This window comes from Balearica regulorum, chromosome 7, assembly GCF_011004875.1.
Source record: "Balearica regulorum gibbericeps isolate bBalReg1 chromosome 7, bBalReg1.pri, whole genome shotgun sequence".
Taxonomy (NCBI): Eukaryota; Metazoa; Chordata; class Aves; order Gruiformes; family Gruidae; genus Balearica; species Balearica regulorum.
In genome coordinates, this window is record NC_046190.1 from 8,281,067 (window position 1) to 8,301,722 (window position 20,656).

Consider the following 20,656-nt stretch of genomic DNA (forward strand, 5'->3'; position numbering starts at 1 on the left):
ATTTTATCAATGTATTCTAGGATAGCATGAAAAAACCTGAATAGTCACATAAATAAAATAGATAAGATCAAAAGTGGGTAGAGGTGGCTGCCTAAACTGAACATTGAGGTCTCAATTAATTTTAATTATTCTTGTGCTTTGGTTCAGAGCTCGAAATATTTATGAAGGACTTTTTGATAGACTGTGCTTTTTGGAAAGAAGACAGTCTGCTGTGCTATGCAGTAGAGTATTTTATTCCCATTAATGGAGAACTCTGATAAAAATGGTCCTTGTTTTCTCATTAGCGTACCTGCATATATCGCTTTATGACAAGCATACTGTTACTCCTAAAATTATTTTTCTGATGTTACATATAAAGTAAATACAGATGATGTAAGTGGAGCAGACAGTATTTTGGATTACTTATTATTGCTGTTCTCTTCTTCTAGAAAAGATTTGAGAAATTTGTTTGGATGTGTGTTTGCTTTACCTTAACCCATTGCCAAAAGAGTGTCATGAGAGAGGAAAGGGGCTGAGGCTGAATGCTTTGTAATGGCTTTGTTTGTAATTCACCTTTTGGCATAATTTTTGTAGTGAACAAATGCTTAAGAAGTATAAAATGAAATTTGTATTGTGATTCTGAAGCACCCATAGTGTTGCAGAATATATAAATAATGTAAAAGACTGAATGCAAATCATAGTATGTCCTTAAAAACCCTAGACAAATGAAGCACATTTGATTTAAAAAAAAAAGTTAGCTCTCTACCTGACAGCCAAACATATCAAATGATGCATCTCACTTGACGTTTAAAGATGCAATCTAAATTTTCTAAAAAGCTGGCTTACCTTGTTGTGAAGATATGAAAGAATTACCTGTTCCAGTCTTTGACAAAGGCAGGTTGTCTTGTGAAATACCAAACCCTTACATTTTTTCGGACTGGCTCCATTAATACAAAGTGATAGTATTCAAAGGTTTCATACAAGTAACAATTTTCATTTTTAAATACAGAAGAAAACAGGAGGAAGACTATATGCTACCAACACAGAGCTGCTTTAGCTCATAAAAATAAATCTCTCATGCTCTGTCTATACGTGTATTAGCAAAGAAGTGCAGTGTTGATGTTTACTATACCAAAGAATGAAAATTAATTCAAGAAACATTATATGACAAAAATGCAAAACAGGACAACACAAGAGGAAGAAATTAATGTAATATTTTATTTTTATCTGAACTGATTGGGTGAGAAAATACATATTTTTAAGTGGCCTAATCAGCTGGACCGCATTTGTAGCAGAAGTAATCAGCCCCTATGAGCTGTTCTGTTTTGTCAGAACGCTGTTGAAATCAATAGCTTAAAATTAAACAAAATGAAAGATTGTATTGTATTGTATTCTTACTTTGAAAGTAAGAATATGATTTATTATTCACAAAACCACCAAATTAATTTTTAGAATTGCAAAAGTGGCACAGCCAAGCATGGAGGCAGGAGGGGATGGGCTTTTTAGAAATCTCGAGTCCAACAGGACCTTGCTTCCTTCGTGTGAGAGGCGATAGCCTACGTTGCGCTGCTCACACTGCCGTCTCATCGCATCAAATCCGATGATCCAATCCAGTGCCTGGCCCTGCTGCACAGTTTTTCATGACCCTGAGGAAAATATTTACATTTCTTTTGCTTCAGTTCCTGACTGTAAAAAAAGGAAAATAGGTCTGTCTTTTTTCCTCCCTGAGTCTCCTTTATTTGTGCAACTCTGGGGCCGAGAGCCATGCCTGATCTATGAAGGATGTTAAAGATGATGTAATTACCAGCTGCAGATATTTCCCAACTGCACAGAAGTACCTGGGGGGTTGTTTTGCGCTTCTCCAGGGGAGCGCGGAGTGGGGAGTCCCTACTTACGGAAGAAGGGGGGGGTCTTGCCTAAGGAGTTTCCCTAAGAGGTAGAGGAGGACAAGTTCCCTGCAGAGAGCCCGGGAAGGTAGACAGCTGATTTGTCAACTTTCCTGCAAACCTCCTAAGCAAGCTCCTCTGGCAAACTTCATAGGAAGTGACTGGATTCTGACATCTCAAAATTATTGCTGCATAATTGGAAACACACCTGTTCATCACTCACATCTAGCCTTGTGTAATGCATCTCATTAACACCTTCTGGTAAACCTCACTGGAAGTATTCTGGAATAGCTAGTTGTTGGGATGGGACAGAACAGAGTTGCCCAATGGGATTCACGCACAGGATTTCTGCCCCCAAATTATAAACCTGAGATCAGATTTAAAAATTAGCTGTATCTCTTAGACTACAGTGGGCAAATAAACACAGAAAGGATTTTTGTGGTTAGCTTGTATTGAAACAATCTTAGCTTATTTTGGCTGACGCTATAACTCTTAGTAGTCTGTTAACCAGTATAATCAAAATGCTTCCAAATTTGGGGGGGGGGGGCAATGCTATACAGTAATGCAAATAATGTGGCTCAGGCCTGACATCAGTGGCTTTAGAAAGGCAAGGTAGAGGTGGAAAATTCAGCTTCATTGGCAGGAGAAAATAGTTACTTTGAAGGCTGCTAGAAAAATGAACATCCTCAATAGTGCAGCAGCGTTTTGATAAAGAAGATGCCTGTTTCGGGTATAAAGAGTCCCAGCTCACCAGCGTTCAGCAGAGCTGGAGACAGTGCATCAATGAGTTCTTCCCCAGGAAAAAGGCAACAATCAAATATTTTGCTGTGCATTAAGCTGTCCATCCAGCTTGACAAATTGTGAGCTTGCATGGAAGAGATTCTCAAGGTATTCTGTACAACTCAGTACGCAGTCCCAGCTCCTAAGCAATCTTTTGGATGTGCTTCTAAAACGTTGTTTAAATGTGATCATCAGAAAGGAAGAACACGTCAGGCAATGCCATTCAAACTCAGATTATTTTTATATTTGAAATTATTCCTCAGACTCCTGACATAGAATCAGATGCTCCTGAAAACATGAAAGTGTCCTTCTCCTGAACAAGTAAGCAAGCACTATTAAAGAATTTGGCTGTCTATGGTCCTTTTTTATTTTCTCCCCATCTCCTTTCTTTTTATCTTTTTTCATTCTTCATTGTTCTTTTGTTGTTGTTGTTGCTGTTGTTTCACTTTGGATGTTCCTCCTACGGTAATTAAATGTATTTCAAAGGAGAATTAGCTGGAACTTTTTTTTCTATTTTATTATTTTCCCCTTGACTCTGAAATATAGTCACATTGCGTGAGTGTGCTACTAGTAGAATACCTGTTAAGCTGTCATTGTAACTGGAATTCACAGAAGTGTAACTCCCCTGTACGGATAAAAGCCGATAACACTAATTTGGAAACAGCTTTTGCAGAGGGCTGGGCAAATTTTTGCTGTCTGTTGAAGGAGCCTTGTTAATAGTTTGCTGCTGACTGAAGAAGTGTGTTCTTCCAGATGGTGAGGGTTGCCACAGTGGACAACCACAGCATTCCTCTCCGAGCCTCAGCAAAGTGCCAGGGCTTGCCACGTGCTCGGCCGCACGGTTCCACAGCCGCAGAACACAGACCTGGCGAGGGAGGAAGGGTTTAAGGAAATGTTTTTCAGTGGCCAAAGATAATCAATATAAACTCAAATTTTATTTTATGTTAGGTCAAAGCATGGGTTCTAGTTGACTGAGAACATGAAGTATGTGTGTTATCAAATGATTTTTTTTAAAGAATTACTAGTTAGTATATAATTAGTAAATTCTAAGACACTTTTGGCTTTATGCTCAGATCCCATTAGCATCTTAATTTGGACCATGCTTCTGAAGTGACTCCCTCACTCTGTTTTCCCCAATTACCACAATTTGCTTTACACAACAGAGGGGTCTGAACCCATCAGCCGGATTCATTTTGGTTAAAACTAAACCGAGAGGTGTGCTCCAGAAGCATACCTAACGTACTGCAGATGCCAGTGGGCTCCTGGACGTGGGATCAGGTTAGAATCAGCCTAAAGTACCCTGCCAAGGCAGGTATACTGTTGTACTGTGCAGAGCTGTTTCTGATGTGCTGCAATTTAGGAGAAAAACTTGTACCTTTCTTAAAAGTACAGGGCTACACCCCCCCTGCCAGAATTTCAGATTTGATATCTCTGTTCTTTGGGGAAGTCTGGCTGCAGTGCTGAGCTGGTGGGAGTAACTGTAATCACCCAAGCACCCAGGTACTGCCGCGACGTTTGGATTAGGCTCTTATTTGCAATAATTAAACCCACTTTCTTTAAGGAACATGATACCAAGCAAAGGTGTTTTGTTCCCCCCCCCCTTTTTTTTCCTTGTTTTTACCCCCAGGCCCACAGAATGGAAGACCATTAGATTATGTACTCACACGTTTCCATTTTCCCCAGATATTATTGTTACTTCTTCAGCTCCCATGCAGCCTCTGTGTACATGACCCAGGTGCTTTTTCCAGAGAAACTCAACTTTTGAAATGTTCCCAGAAATTTCTGTATCAACGTAGTTCAAGTATGTATTGCCTGGTTTGAAAGTGCCCCTGTAGAAAGAAAAGCACAGAAGTGATGCTCAGTGTTCTTTACAAATGAGGAAAAAAAAAAAAGCTACAGTTTAGAAAGCGAAAGGAGGTGTGGGACGCTATGAGAGTGGAAGTGTTGAATATTATCATTATAATTTTATTACATTTTTTTTTCAAGAATTACCACTCAGGGACATTAGGCAAAACTTTAGCTTAGAACATGTTCGTGGAGAGTACGTTCCTTGGGGAACACACGGGGCTCTTGATGCAGAGCCTCATGCAGATCTGAGGCTTTCAGCTTAGCCAGTAGGAGATCATGTCTCAGGTCCAGAACCACCAAGTTCTGTTCTCTCTGCTGACTAGTCATTCACGCCATACAGCAAAGTCTTTGATAAAGTCCTTGGACATTAGATTATTTTGTACATAGAATATATCAAATACTTCTTCTTGACAAACATTATAACAAGGCTAAACTTAAGGGAAGATAAAAAAAATTAAAAATATATAATGCACTTTACATTTAACTTTTTTTTTGGTAAGGATTAGGAAGGAATGTCTTGTTGACATTTTGGTTGATTTCTTCCACCAGATCAGTACTGCAATTTTTTTGCCTTCCCTGAAGTTATTGTGGTGGTGCTGAGGCTACCTTATCTCTCCCAACACCATTTATCCTGAATACTTGGAGGAAGTTCTGTGGACTAAATGTCACTTTTTTCCCCCTTTGGCTGAAGTCTGTGGTGCAGATCCCAGTCAGGCAGATTTGTGAAGGCCACAAAGTCTCTGTATTAACCTTATTTGAGAAAGCAGAGGAAACACACCATTCCTGCTTACACAGGGACGTTATTGTGGGTTCTGCTACAGGCTTTCAGCCTATCAGCCCTACGTACAGGCTTGTTGGTACCTAAGGAGGAGATAGCTACTCAGAGGGATCTACAGAAGGATGCGAATGAGTTAGTTGCTTACATTCCTGTTCTTTTCAGGATGAAAACATCAGATTAGTAAGCCCGGCCTTTGTCAGTATTGCCATGGATTTATTCTAGATGGGTTTTTTTTTTTGGAAAATGAGATCTATCTTCAAATAAGTCCAAGTCAAAAAATTCTCTCAGTGTTTTTGCTTGCTCTCAACCATGAAGAAAATTGAAAATTATAGTTTACATTTGTGCTTTCTGTGGTATCAGTGTTCATTATAACAGAGCGCACATTACAGTGTGGCATTAACATAGAAATTACCTGTAGGTGTATCGCTGCAGTAGTGTATTTGCAACCAAAGGCACTCCTGGTACAGACCAGTAACAGGGCTATGTTTGAACACAGAGGAGGTTGGGTTTACAGAATTTAAACTGTGCTCTCGACAAGGATCAGTTTGTGAGATTTAAATTCATGTTTACGGGAAAAGGCCAGGCTGAGTCAAGACACAGACTCCAGCACAGTTCATAAGCAACTTTCTTACTCACATATTGCCTAGAGGAGGGGATGATTAAATGACTGTACATCATGCAGCGCTCTGTCTCCTCAAAGATCACCAAATGATGTTTGAGTCCAGCAGTAGCCACAGAGCTCTTTGCTCTTGCCCACTTTGCTATGCTAACCGTCATCCGCAGAAAAGAAAAGAAAATACAGAGAAAGAGAGACCAGCAAGCAGATTTTGACGACAGTCTGTGGCATGGGGAACTTCAACCCCTTATCAGCTATTTTTATTACCAGTGTAAATCACAGATCACATAGAGCAAGATGAGACATGTAAAAATAGCTGTGTATAAATTCAATATGATAACAACGATAGAGCCATTTTTTCAACAATCACGTTAAACTTACCTGTCAATTGTATATTTTTTCCTGATCCCATTAGTTCCAGTCAAGGCTACATCTATATTTCCTTTCATGGTTTCTGTCGCAGATACTCTGACACGTATCTCTTTCCGCCAGCCTTTGAAAGCAAAATGAAATAGATTACGGTTGTAAGGCAATTTCTTTCCTAATGGTAAAACTTTTCATATGTTTCGATGTCTTTTAGGGAGAGAAAAGTATTGCACAAATGTGCTTGTAAACAAACAAAATGTCACTCTTTATTAAGGGAAATGTTAGTTCTTTGTGATTCTGGTAGTATTAATTTCCTTGACAATGGTCTAAATCACAGATGCAATCTTTGCTGACCTACTGGCTGTGCTGAGTATTTAATCTGCCAATAATGTCCCTTGCTCTTCCACTGGGCCTCGCTTTTAATTTTGTAATTTCTTACACTTGTAAGCAGTTTGTGGGGTCTCACGGGTAGCCTGTTAGCTCTCAACGACGAAGCGAGGTCCACTGGACTGCTGTGTTGTTAAAGATATATTAAACAAACCCGGCAGCTTTCCCGGGGTGATCCTGATACACAGAGCGTTTAGGGTTTTTCTCATACCTGTACGCAGCCCCACAGCTGTCAGGAGATCCTGTCACCTTGCGTGGCAGAAGCAGGGCCTCAGACGCAATAGCACATACTGATTTTAAGCAACCAGGTTTGGGAAGTTTTTGTACTGGCTTTAATTCGGGCTATTAAAAGGAGAATCTCTTCACCCAATTCATAAGGTCATATTTGGTTTCAGGCTATAATTTCTATAAACTCAATGGTTTGTAAATATTGAAATTAATGTATTCATTCAGATTTGAGAAATGGCTAGATTCTCCATACTCAAATTGATTTTTTTACTTTTTGCTTTTATGGAGACGTGATATAATTTTTTTGTTCTTAAGTTTGCTTTCATATTTTAGTTCCTGGTGAATAAGGACCTCAAAGACCCTCTCTCATTTATTGCCCTTGCGGTTCATCACCTGTGATGGATTACAATTTATTTATGAACTTTCTTATTTCCCAGTTCTGTGGCTGCTTCAACATTAATCACAATTAAAACTATAATTCTTATTACTCCCTGCCATTTTCAGTTGATGAGCTTTGCAAAAATATTCTGAAATGATCCAGTTTTATAGAATTTTGTCAATAAAAACAATGTGATTTTTTTGTTATTTGAAGTTTTGCATTTTCAGCATAATGTTCCTCCCACCTTCAGCTTTATGGAATTTTTGAAGCAGTAATCTAATTAACAAAATTTTAGCAGAGTTTCTAACTCAGAGATCAGCATCAGTTGATCTGTTTCTATAATTATCTCAGGCTTTCCCAGGTAATGCTGGTACTGCACATTTCTAACACACCTGAAACTCTAGATTTTGTACTGAGTGCCACTCATTAATTCCAGCAGCTGTCTGTAGAAGTGTAAGATATTTGTCCACACATAATTCATTGCCACTTTAGAATTCACCACCCAAAATGAGCACTTACGAGCGTAAGGAGAGGAGGGCCCTGTGTTTAAATAAACCTTTTGCTGTTCTTTTTCAGTTTTATGTAAAAACTTGTCAGCATAATGACCCATCAGTGGGCATCCTTCCTTCGGACAGGGGAAGCAGTCTCCCTGGGGGAAAATAACAATGAGTGTTACAACATGTTATCTGTTTTCATTCTGCTTCTTAGAGTTTAAGAAATTAGGATTTTTCAGCTTTTTCCCAGCTTTTTTTGAAAAGGTGCTTGCTTCTGAATTCAGATCATATCATCAGTATTTATCAGTGCAGTGAAAAAAGGAGCTGAGATGGTCAGTCAGCTTATTTCATCTGGTTGAAAATCAGAGAGAAACAGGTTAAAAATCTGGCCTAATTCCTCATGCTCTTGCAGAAACCATAAGTAAATACCTGATCTGTGAAATATAGGTAATATATTCATCTTTCATAGGGTCCATAGAAAACCTGTATGCTAATTATTATAGGGTGGCTAACCATATTTGCAAGCAGGTCTGACTGGATATCTCACTCATACGGTAAAGATATTTAAGTTTAGGAATACTGAAGCTTGGGATCTCACTTTGGAATGTGTTCTGTCTGCTTTTCAGCCTTTATTCCCATGCAGAACCTTAATGAAATTAATCTGCCTACACAGATCAAACATTCAGATCAAGACCTTGAGGTCCATTAAAATAAAAATAATAATAATAATAATAATAATAAAAAGACAAGTGTGTATATTTGCAGTGAAAGTGATTTAATTGCAGTTGGACAAAATAGCATTATTATATTTAGTTCAATTTTCATATTTGGGAGGTTCTGTAGGAACTGACATTTGTGGATCTTTGGCTATTTGGGCATTAGATGAAATAAAAGCTAAATGACCATCATCACTTGTTTATTATGAGATTGAAAAAAACCATTTCCCTCGCATCACTAAATTGCACAGGGTTCAGGTTTTAAAGTTCTGAATTACATCAAACTTTCAAGGTCATTATGCTGCCTTCTTTTTCTTGCCACTGGAGGGCTGTGTGAGCAGTGCTGTGCTGTAGAAGTGTCTCCCCTGCCCTATATACTGTGGATGTTTATTGCTTACACAGATCTTTGAACATTTCTGAAATCCAGTGGCTGTCCTCTTGATGATGGGTTCTACCAGGTTTAGATGGATTTCCTTCAACCAGAGTGAGTGTCCCTTACTGCTGACCTGCGTGAAAAGTGAACCCAGCCACTGCCTCTCATTGCCCTCTTCCTATCTCCCTTTGTAATTGTTTTTGGTCTTTTACTGCCTTATTTTCTTCTGCTGGTTGTTGTGGGGGGTTTTTTGTTTGTTTGCTTGGTTTGTTTGTTTGTTTGGGGTTTTTTTTTTGTTTGGTTTGGGTTTTTTTGTTTGGTTTGGGTTTTTTTTGAGTTTCCTGCTTCTGCATCTTGCCTGTTTTTTGGGTACGGTCTGGATGAGGACAGTCAGTGTGTCTGCATAGCCCCCCTGTATCCCATGATCCAGAGTGTAGAAGTTGTCCCAGAAATTATCAAGAGGAGAAGGGCAGGGCTATAACCCCTCAGATAAATATGTCCCTGGTACTTACCAGTACAAAAGCTCGATATGATTCACACTGATACCCAACAAATCCATTGGGAGTGATAATACTCTCAGCATAATACCGGAGACTTCTTTTATGTCCACATCCAATAGATCTATATGCTGGGGAAAAGCCCAGGTAAAAAAAGATTAAAGCTATACATCAACATAAAGTCCGTGCCGAAACAACACTTGTGGGTCTTCTTTCCTCATAAGCATTTGTACATACAGATACGTACAAATTTGAAGTCTCAGATTAAAAAAAGGTAATAATTAAAAGATGTTTGAAGTGTGAATTATTTGCGTTTATAGTAAAATATACTACGTATATTTTTTTGATGGGCAAGAGCTAGGCTCTAATCAATGTGTCCCTGTGCTCATGCTGAAGTTAACAGAGGTGGAGGTGCACCAAGGTGGACCTCGTGCAGCCTCCTGTCCTGCTCTGTGTACTTAACTGCTTTTACTTTAGCATGAGAACCGAGGAGGCCTTAGGAGAATTTCCCTTTGATATTTGAAAGACTGGAATAATTCATAGCTACAGCATTTGTAAAGCATACAGTAGTTACTACGAAGCAGTTTTCATTTGCTTACCATTATCACAACACGGTATTTTGTAAAACCACAGTTTCCACTCATTTCTAAAATTAAAGGTAATTGTAGTAATTATTTTAACTTCAGTGGCTTTCAATGTTTTTAAGCGCTAGAAAATCTGCGGTCATTTGACAGTGGTGATTCTGTGAAATGCTCTGAAAAGCAAGATGTTTGGCAGTGTGTCCTTGATTTTGTCAGAATTATTTGAAACAAGTACATTTTCCCATCACAGTGAAATTTATAAGCAGTTAGTACAGGAAAGAAGAAAGTGCTATTTGGATTATATTTGCAGGTCCCTTGTAACACGCATTGTCTCCACTGGCTCTGAAGTCCCTCCTTTATCAAAGCACAATAAACCAAAGTTAGGTTGTATAGAAATGGGCTCTACTCTGCCTCAGCTCACCCAATGACAGGGTGAAGTCTTGGAGGCACTGAAGTAGTAGTAGTTGCGAACTGGCACAGCTTGTAATGCATCTTACAGACAGACCAGTTGGCATTGACCAGTTGATACACATTGTTCTTTACATAAGGAAAGAAAAAAACCCAACAACCCCACACCAAAAACCCTCTGGAAAGTATTTTTCTCTGTTTTTCTTGGCAATAATCATCTGCATCATCAAGGCTTTCTGAGTATGTTTTCTCTATAGTTCCTTCTTCAAATCTAATTCAGAAGGGTCTGTGCTTTTAACTTTACAAATCTCAGCTCTTACAGTTGGCTTTGTGGTAGTGCCAAATTCACTTAACATCTATACAATGGGAACATAATACTCCTCTCCCTACTGCATCAAAAGCTGTAGAAAGAAGTTGCTAAATAGCATTTCTAAAGCACTTCATACATAAAAGCACTACATAAATGTAAATATTATCAAACAGAAGAGATATGCCCAAGGTAAGGTGTAAACAAGAGGCAGGAGTTAAGGCTGTCTCTACTTCTAGGAGCTGCATGAACAACCAACTCCATCTGCTCATGTTCAATAGAGCTGAGCTTCTCCGTGACCACAAAACGTTGCAAACAGCCTTGTGAAATGTCTGTGGAAAATATTTAGGGTTTTTTTTCTGAACATGCAGACATTCTTCTGCAGTCTGATTGGAAAGTGTTTTGGTTCCAAGTGACTTTGTGCACAGCCAGCTTTCAGTCCTCTGTTACTAAGTTCTCCAACCGATTCTAAGACAGCATTTTTGAAATCCAATTACTTAACTAGTCATAGGGATTTCAAAACATTTAGCTGTGAATAACAGATGTTCTTATTTCCCTAGGTTAGGATCAGAAGACAGGATTTTGGGGATCTATTGTACTGATCCCAGGGTAATTCTGATTAACTGCCCAGCTTTCTTTGAAGAACATGAACTATCAATGGAGCAGTCATTTTATCATCTGCTATATTTTTAACCTTGTGCTGTTCCCTTTGAAGACACTAAAGCTGTTAATGGCGTGGATGAGTATGTCTAACCCCAGTAATATTGGGACTGATATCTTTCTAGGGAGAAGGGAAGCTCAGATTTTAACATACTCATTTTTGTGTTATCCTTGAATGAAATTTTACCAGTCCCTCATTTGTGGAATTCCCACTGAGGTCAGTCTGGCAGAACAGTGGTAGGCTCTTGTAACAGGTTGCGATGAACAAGTCTGTATGCTTTAACTGAAGTTTCCATCTGGAATTTGCCTTGGTTAGTATATAAGAAAATTAGAGCCTATTTCACAGGCAGCTTTAAATCTTCCATTTTTGAGCATTCCCTCCCTACTCCAAATCTGAGCTATATAAATAACATAAATATTCAAAAGGCTTTACCTTAGCCCAGCCTTTATTTCTAACTGTAGCTTATAATGAGGTATTACTTCTTTAAAATATATTTACCTCTCATAAGGTCATTGATATTCTGAGTTGCAGGGGGTACACGAAGCTGCTTGCATCCTGGCATCTTCTTCCCACCATTTGGGTAAAAATCCAGGTGGCCACAAGTCTGAAGAATCCCTGGAGCTGAAATATATAATGAATCAAGGTTGATCACTCTCGGGTACGATGCTGTGGCCAGCCTCTGTGTTGGTGTCAGCCTTTGTGTGAAAACTTACCAAAGTCAAAGAAAAGATGACCAGCGTGAGTATGAATTATATCAACAAATTTTGCATCTGAAGGATCCAGCCTAACCATTGTGGGAGTATACTGGAAAAGGGGCCCAGCTGGATCCAAACCTGAATAAATGAGATACGTCTGACTGAGTAAATACTGCTATATGTATGTCATCACATACAGTGTGTATATGTCATTACATTTCTGACTTTACTCCATATATAAAAATGCATTTTGTGGTCTACAGCCAGTAAAACAAGCTGTCTTAATACGTGGCTGGAGGCAGAGCAGCACAGTAAAATGCTGAGGGGTTCTTGGCTTACTTTTGGGGAACAATGTTATAAGAAGAGGTTTGGGTTTGGCTTTTTTTTTTAATGTTAGTGAAAAATAGGAAATTTTGGTATGTTACTCTGAGCATGTGGATTTGTTTGAGAATTTTAATTTTGTCAAAAAACTATTTTTATTTCCAAAAGAGCTTGCTTTAAAATGTTACCCCTTCACTTCAGTGTCAGTGAGCTCTCTTCAGGGCTACAGCAACACAGTCCTGATCCCAGTTTCCCCGAGTTACTTATGTGACTGCTCACTCTCCACACAGCTTAGTCAAAGCAAAGTCTATGCAGAGAAAAAAACTGACTGGAGGAGAAAGGAAAGCAGAAAATAGCGAGCCTTTTAAAAAAGTGATGTGTGTGTCATGTCGCCGTGTCTCTCTGTAGCTATGCGACTAACAGCTTGCTTCCTCTTCAGGGTGTCCATAGCTATTTACTCTCTCATCCTGACATACTGGATATAGGGGCTTTAATTATTCGTTTCAGATGTTCAATCTTTTGAACTGCTGAAAAGTCATGTTAGAGTGGGCTTTTAAAATCAAATATGACAATGAGTTGCTACTTTTTTACAAATGGGTTATTCCACATGTAATACAGTATTTTGTTCTTGTTCTTTTATATTATTAAAAATCATACCCAAGTGTTCCCTGGGACTCGTGACCCACGAAAAATGACCTCTATTTAGCCACAGGCACGACAGTTAAACCTTTCTGATCTGCTGCAGTCAAGCCTTTCTCAAAGCTGGGAACATTGACATGTGAAATGCATGGCGTGGGATAGGACATGGCTTTGTGTGCTGTCATGCTGGCTGTATACTGTTACAACAAACCAACGTATCGCGGTCTGCCTTATGCGTTCATGAGGCAGCAGTGATTCTTCAGTTCTCTTAAGTTGCATGAAAATATAAAGCTTCATCCATTGAAATAGCTTCAGTACCTGTTATTCTGCCAATGCCAGGTTTCCTTCTCCCTGCCTCCCCTGCGGCATGTGCTCCAAGACTATGGCCGATGAAATGGATGTTGGCAGGAGAGTAGCCATAGTCTTTCTGTGAAGATGTATGGAAAGGAAAAAACAAGCGTGTCAAGCGGGGGATACAAGCCTGTGTCACTGCATCATGGCCCCATGCTGTGCTAGGCCATGGCCAGACCAGTGGGCAATGGAGGGGACTGTCTTGGGTCGCTGCAGGTGTTGGGATTTGTTCCGAAAGAGAAGCAGTTCCCAACTCATCCCATCCATTCTTATATGACGCCTCTGGAAGGGAGTAATCTGTGTCAGGAATTGGCCCTTATGATAGAAAAGAAGGAAAAGGGACTTTCTGCACATGGGTCCCCTACATTTCCACTGATTGCTCATCCAAGAGGCAAATGACCTCGCTGCCTCACCTCTGAACCTGCCTGTCTGGTCAGGACAGCAGTCTGTGGCAGAGGAGTTTGCCTTTGTCTGTGGCATGCCCTCTGTGTGAACCAAGCAGCCGTCCTGCTATGGAGGTGTTCCACCATGCAGGTCCTGCGGGACGGGGAGGACCATGCCAGGAGCACTGCCGGTGCGCCGGGCCCAGCTGAGCTTCTGCATGGGGAGCCTGACATCGGTGGCTGCAGGAGAGTCGCTTCTCTGCTGCGATCCAGTTCTCGCAGGAGGCAGCGTGTGTGGCCCAGAGAGGGATGGTTTAGCCGTATTGGCCATCTCTTACTACGGCTCTTCACCCTGCCGATTTTGCGAGACAGTCTCCAATCTGATGTCTTATCCAGTAAAAAGTCCATCATGAGCAAAACTTTCAGAAACTATGGCCTGTAAGCCTTTTGGGACATGCTTATCTGTGATCTGACACTAAAGTATTTCCACTTGTACAGGATTAGAGATTTTTTATGACATTTTCAGCTGCGTTATTGAGTACCTTTGTACTTCCTGACTCTATTGCATCAAACCTAAAGGTGCCACCCTAAACACAGCCTTTACCATACAGACTATGTGCTGGCGTTCACGTTCCACGGATACTTTTACCTCAAGAAGGTTCACCAGATATACCAGCTCAGCCCCCACAATGCGGACATTGTTAACAGCTTCAGTGTACAAACCATTAGAACCACCTCTCCAGTCCGTCAAAATGCAGTTCACATCTTCAGTGTGAAACATGAACTGGTGGAAAACATGAAAACAGGAGAACAGAAGGAAATGAGTATTAATTACAATTGTAGCAGAGTGTATACAAACGATATGTTATTCTGCTATAGCTGGGGACTCACTTTGTCCATGTGACTGGTAAAGACACATCTTTAATATATTAATTCCTACTAATACTGAAGAATCAACACAAGGAGGCAGAGTGGAGGCAGTGATTCGAACACTGTGTAAAGACACACAGATGCTTGCTTCAGTTCTGGTTTCTATTCCAGGTGCCTTGGTTAGCTTTAGCGTATGAACTTCCCTTAATGACAGTACCACGGTTAGAAAAAAAAAGGACAGTATGACTTCTTTTTCATTGTCCAAGCTTTATTCTTCAAAATTTATATGCTTGGATTATCTAAAAGGATTCACAAACTTGTTTTAATGTGCTTAAATTGTTCAGGCCCACAGTTCATATATTTTAACCAAAATATTCTATTTATACACTTCTGGCAACGGAACATTCTGATTTTTAGTTCTGAAACAATTTCATTTTTGAAATGTCCCTAAATAAAATGAAAACGATCTGCTGAGCAAAGCATTTTGGTTTTATTAGATCAAATGCCTCACTTAAACTGAAATATTTATTTTGACCTTTTGCTGAGGTGAGAAACATTACTGTTTTCCCCCCCTTCATTATTGGCAAGGAATTGAATAATCAATTAATTATAACTTTCCCTGTGGAGGTGAATGCAGCAAAAGGGCATTTATCAGAAAGCTGAAGTGTCTATACTCATAGCTAGGTACAAAAGGGTGGTCATGTGGAACTGATCTTCATTCTGAGGTTTTTCTCCCCCCATATATTCCCTGAATTAACAAGAGAACAGAGGTGTAAATTTATGTAGGAATGTTAAGCCAGTTATTAGGGGGATGTGGATATTTGCACTTTCAAACACAAGTAAAATGACAATACTCATTCCATACCCTGCATATATTTGTTATCCAGGGGAGGTCTGCTCCAACAAGATGGCCGTGTATAATGAAGCGAGTTTTCCTGTGTGTTCGGAAATTTGAAGCTTTGATAGTTGAAGGATTTGTAGCAGAAATTTTCTGTGTCAAAAAGACCAACAACAAAAAACAAACACCACAACAAGGATGTGACTGCTCTGTACCAATGTCCATTTCGATACAGGGCAGAGTACCCCAATGGTTAAGGCATAGATGGGTCTGGACTCTGAAGAGATGGGTCTTGCTCCTCACTTGTAAACTGCTTGCTGGGGAATATCAATTAATTGCTTCAACAAATGATTCACTTCCTCTAGTTAATTGAACTAATACTGGCATCCTCTGCACAATGCTTTAAGATATACTGATACAACATGCCGTGTAAATACAAGATTTTATCCAACTTGGCTATAGAAGTACAAAAATAGCATCTTCTGCAAGGTATTATGCAGTTGACTTTGAATCTATACCTATTTTTTTCCTTTTTTTCTTTGAAGATAAGACCTTCATCACTAGGCTTATTTGTACTTTATCCTAAAGATATTCCAGACAGCATGAGACAGCCCACCAGGCTTACAACGTCAGAGGCTGGAGGAATTTTGGGGTTTATTGAGAAGGAAGGCATTATTTTGTTTTTTAAAAAATCTGAATACTGGATTGTTTTAAAACTTGGCTCTTGTTTTTTGTTATGGTTTCATTACCTTAAAAGGCGATGTCATGACTAATTGGCACACATCTCACCTTCAGTGAAAGATTGATTAAAGTTAAAACCTTATAGGCTGTCTCAGCTACAGATTTTGGACTTGTTCTGATGTGACTCAAACAGCAGAAATCATTAAACATCCACTGTTTGTGACTGCCATTTATATAAAAACCCCCCTATGAAGCCTTTTTCATGTAATGTACGCCAACAACAGCAACAAATTGCTCTCTCCTCTTTCATATTAATTTGCTTCATTTTTCTTGCTCTTTGTCCAAGTAAAATTCACACCCTGTTGGTCATTGCTCTTCTGTCACCAGATGAGTCTATAGCTCCACAAAACTGCTTTGTGCTGTGGACGAGCCCAGCCCAGCCCCTTCCAACACCTCGAGCACCCTGCCGTGAGCTTTTCCCAGTACTCGCTGGTCTTCAGAGGAAAGGGCTGACCCACTGCTGGCATCCTTCAGCGTGTTCCCATTTGATCCATCCTATGCAGTCCTGCAGGCTCCTTTTAGCTACTTCCATTTGTCACTCTGTCGCAGTCCAGAGCTTCCTCTCATGGCCACTAACTTGCAAGTGTTGTAGGTAACTGCACCTTTTTACTTTTTTTCTTCCATACAGCTCCAGAGTCTGCTGTCTCTATGCTTCTCTACCTGGTGTGCTTTCATGAGGGATAACCTGGTTCAGATTTCTGTAAGAGAAAGCTCCAAGCTCTCTCTATGATTTATCTTACCAAGTCTTTTTCTTTAGCTTTTTAGTCTTCATTTTCCCTCAGTCATATTCTTAAAAAAAGTGTAATATTTGTTTATTTTCTTTCTTCATCCTCATTTCATTCTCTTTTTGTTTGTTTCCTTCTTTTTCCACATATGGTTTCATTCTGTCCTTCAGGTTTTTTTAGTCTCCTGTTTTCCTTTCTAAGCTTTCATTATTTTTTTCATCATATTCTGCTTCCCCTCTCTGAACATGGATACTTTCTCTTCTTATCTTCACTCTTAACTATCTACCTGCTCTCAGGGATCAGTGTTGGGCATCACATAAGCAGAGCCTCTGAGAGTGATCATACATAGTGCAGAGGACCTAGTAATCATATGTATAAACCACATCTCTGAGTGGTGTGCGTGGGCCTCAAACATGTTTTTAATCTGGAGACACACAGGAGCCAAAATTGAGCTTTCCTTTTGTACTACCTTCCCTACTACCTCTGGCTTTATAATGCTAAACCTGACACTGAGTTTGGGCCATTAGCTTACTGTAGAGAAGTATGGACAGCGGGATTGAGTGTCATGGACAGCGGGATCGAGTGCACCCTCAGCAAGTTTGCCGATGACACCAAGCTGTGTGGTGCAGCCGACACGCTGGAGGGAAGGGATGCCATCCAGGGGGACCTTGACAGGCTGGAGAGCTGGGCCCGTGCGAACTGCATAAAGTTCAACAAGGCCAAGCGCAAGGTCCTGCACATGGGTTGGGGCAATCCGAAGCACAACTACAGGCTGGGTGGGGAATGGATTGAGAGCAGCCCTGAGGAGAAGGAGTTGGGTGTGTTAGTGGACAAGAAGCTCCACATGACCCAGCAATGTGCGCTTGCAGCCCAGAAAGCCAACTGTGTCCTGGGCTGCATCAAAAGCAGCATGACCAGCAAGTCAAAGGAGGTGATTCTCCCCATCTACTCCACTCTCATGAGACCCCACCTGGAGTACTGCGTCCAGCTCTGGGGGCCCCAGTGCAAGAGAGACATGGAGCTGTTGGAGTGAGTCCAGAGGAGGCAACAAAGATGATCAGAGGGCAGGAGCACCTCTCCTATGGAGACAGGCCAAGAGAGTTGGGGTTGTTCAGCCTGCAGAAGAGAAGGATCTGGGGAGACCAGGCTATAAGCAGCCTTCCAGTACCTGAAGGGGCCTACAGGAAAGCTGGAGAGGGACTGTTTATCAGGGAACATAGTGATAGGACAAGGGCTGATGGCCTTAAACTGAAGGAGGGGAGATTTAGATTAGATGTTAGGAAGAAATTCTTCCCTGTGAGGGTGGTGAGGCCCTGGAACAGGTTGCCCAGAGAAGCTGTGGATGCCCCATCCCTGGAAGCGTTCAAGGCCAGGTTGGATGGGGCTTTGGGCAACGTGGTGTAGTGGAGGGTGTCCCTGCCCATGGCAGGGGGGCTGGAACTGGATCATCTTGAAGGTCCCTTCTAACCCACACCATTCTATGATCCTATCATTCTATAATTCTATGATTCCAAGTATATAAAATATATCCAAAATATCTCAGATGACTTGTGTTAGAAGGGTGCAATTAATATGTTGTAAATACACCTGGCTCATCAGAGAGCTGAAATAAGGAAAAACAAATGAGATGGAAGAAAATTAGGATGGACTGTTCATGGAGTGTATAATATAGAATTGGGGCTTTTCCTGGCAGACTTCTGAGCACAAATACAGGAGAAAAGAAACTGTCTATATAATTTGTTGAATGTGTAGTATACTACCAGTTATTAAAACAAAAGCAGTTTCTTACTTGATATTTCATGATGTTGTCTCTAGTGTAAAGGAGGAAATTGGTGTTCACATCCTCTGGAGAGCTGGGCAAGCCTGCCAGTTGTCTCCCTGGGATCCCAGACCAAGGGGGGCTATCTGTGAAGCATCCAAGCCTTTTGTAGCAAACTTCCCTTCCTGGGGTACACAAATAAAAGTGTTAGTGTTCTGGGAATGTAGCAGGTTAGGCTGCCACCGTTTTATAAGAAGCTGTCAGGACAGTGTTTATGCCAGGGGAGCAGAAAATGGCAGGTTCGGATTAGGTTGACACCTGCGTTCATTTTTCATTAAGGGGCTCAGTTGTGCTCCTGTGCCTTCTGTGTGTAGCAGGGACTTGAACTTCAAGACTGATTCCTGTTGCAAACATAGTGTAGAGCTCAGTTTGGTGAACTTATGACTTGTCAAATATATTGTTAACACAGCCATCGGAAAAAGACAATAAAATCGTGATCCTTTATGGATCCAGAGAACAAACCAGCTTTGGTTGCCAGTGCAGAGCAGTCCTTCAAATTAGTGCTAATGCTCCAGGGATTATCTAAATTGTTATTTCTTGTGCAACAATTCATGAAGGAATAAAACGAAACATAAACATTAAAATAGATACCTCTGGTTGCTTCACAACATACATTAAACATCTCCCTTTTTTTTTTTTTAATCACCATAATATTTTAGTGGAAGCAATAAAATGGAATTTGAGTAGAAGCCTAGAGCAAAGCACAGCCTCAGGAAGTGTGGTCTGTGCCTCAACGACTGGAGTTTCCCAATTTCTACTGTGGCTGTAATACAGTAATGATGCAAATATGACATATGGGTGTTGCTATTAAATGTCATCCTTACTGATTATTAAAGCACAACAGTTGTGAAATCTCAAGTAATTTTATTGCTATAAAAAGATACTGAAAACAATGAGAAACTATTGTTACCTAGGACAGGTGACAGATTCAATACTACCTCAGACCGTGACTTACTCTATTTGTTACTCTGTATGAAACGCAGGGGCAGAGTGATACATACTGGAAATACATCTAGAGAAAGAGAAGATTTCATTGTGGAGCTGCAGCTAGAGATTCCACAAATGATCCAGTCATTTTCACAGGGGTCTTTCCTCTGATGCCAGCAAACTTTTGGACTGTGTCTTTTTGTTTCTCTCTGCTCTTTCTGTGTGTCTATCCCTGTTGAACTATTCGTTCCTATTGGTAAAGATGTATTTTGGACTGGGACTATTTTCTTGTTCTCTGCATGGTGCTGTGAAGAGTAAATGCCTAGACTGGTATTAAAAGTATTGAAACTACCATAAATACTGGTGTGGGTTGAGGGTGGGTAGGGGAAACTGTTCTGGAAGAATTTTAATATCAATTAATATATAAAAATACCTTTCTAATTCCCATTCTGTTTGCTAGCTGCAAAAACCTTTACTGAATTAAAAAGTAATAAGTTAAATGTTGGAAAGACATGATGTAACTCAATGCTTCTGATTAAGAACTCTGTTACATTGATTCCAAAGCACAGCCTTTTTCTAAAATATGGTTATTCTGGTGTAAGCTGCACACAACAATTTTTACTCTTTATAGATTTTATCAGCTATGTGTCTTACCTCTGGCTACATCAAGAAGAAAAATAGCAGTGATCCATATTGCAAACATCTAAAGCAAATAAGAACACAATTAAAACCTAATTAAAAATAGAATCTGGAATTCACCTAAGGATTTCCTTGACCCATCAAAAAAAAGTCATAATGACCATTGGAATACTTCAGGCATTTAATGAATGAGATCCAAAAGAATCAACACTTCCTTAAAGATAGCAAGGTTTCAAGAAAATACCTTTGGGATCCTTTCTGTTTGCCATGGAGATTTTGCATACGCAGGATATCCTCTAAGCATCTCTTAAAGATTGTCTACCTGATCTTGACAGACATAAGCTTCCCCCCCCCCCGCCCCGAGCTGCAATTTATGGGCAAGCAAATGAAATTCTTAAAGGATTTGCAACAATTTTTTTTACAG

General features: G+C 40.2%; 1 protein-coding gene across 1 annotated transcript; it reads right to left on the reverse strand.

Annotated features, from left to right (window-relative positions):
- Positions 1-3,251: 3,251 nt before the first annotated feature.
- On the reverse strand, positions 3,252-20,536 carry LOC104644100 (pancreatic lipase-related protein 2). Its single transcript, XM_075757709.1, is given in 14 exon segments — positions 3,252-3,306; positions 3,308-3,510; positions 4,312-4,474; positions 6,269-6,380; positions 7,767-7,896; positions 9,343-9,458; positions 11,783-11,905; positions 11,998-12,117; positions 13,258-13,366; positions 14,323-14,457; positions 15,409-15,534; positions 18,637-18,791; positions 20,248-20,296; positions 20,477-20,536. Coding segments are annotated over 14 exon segments (1,656 nt in total).
- Positions 20,537-20,656: the final 120 nt, after the last annotated feature.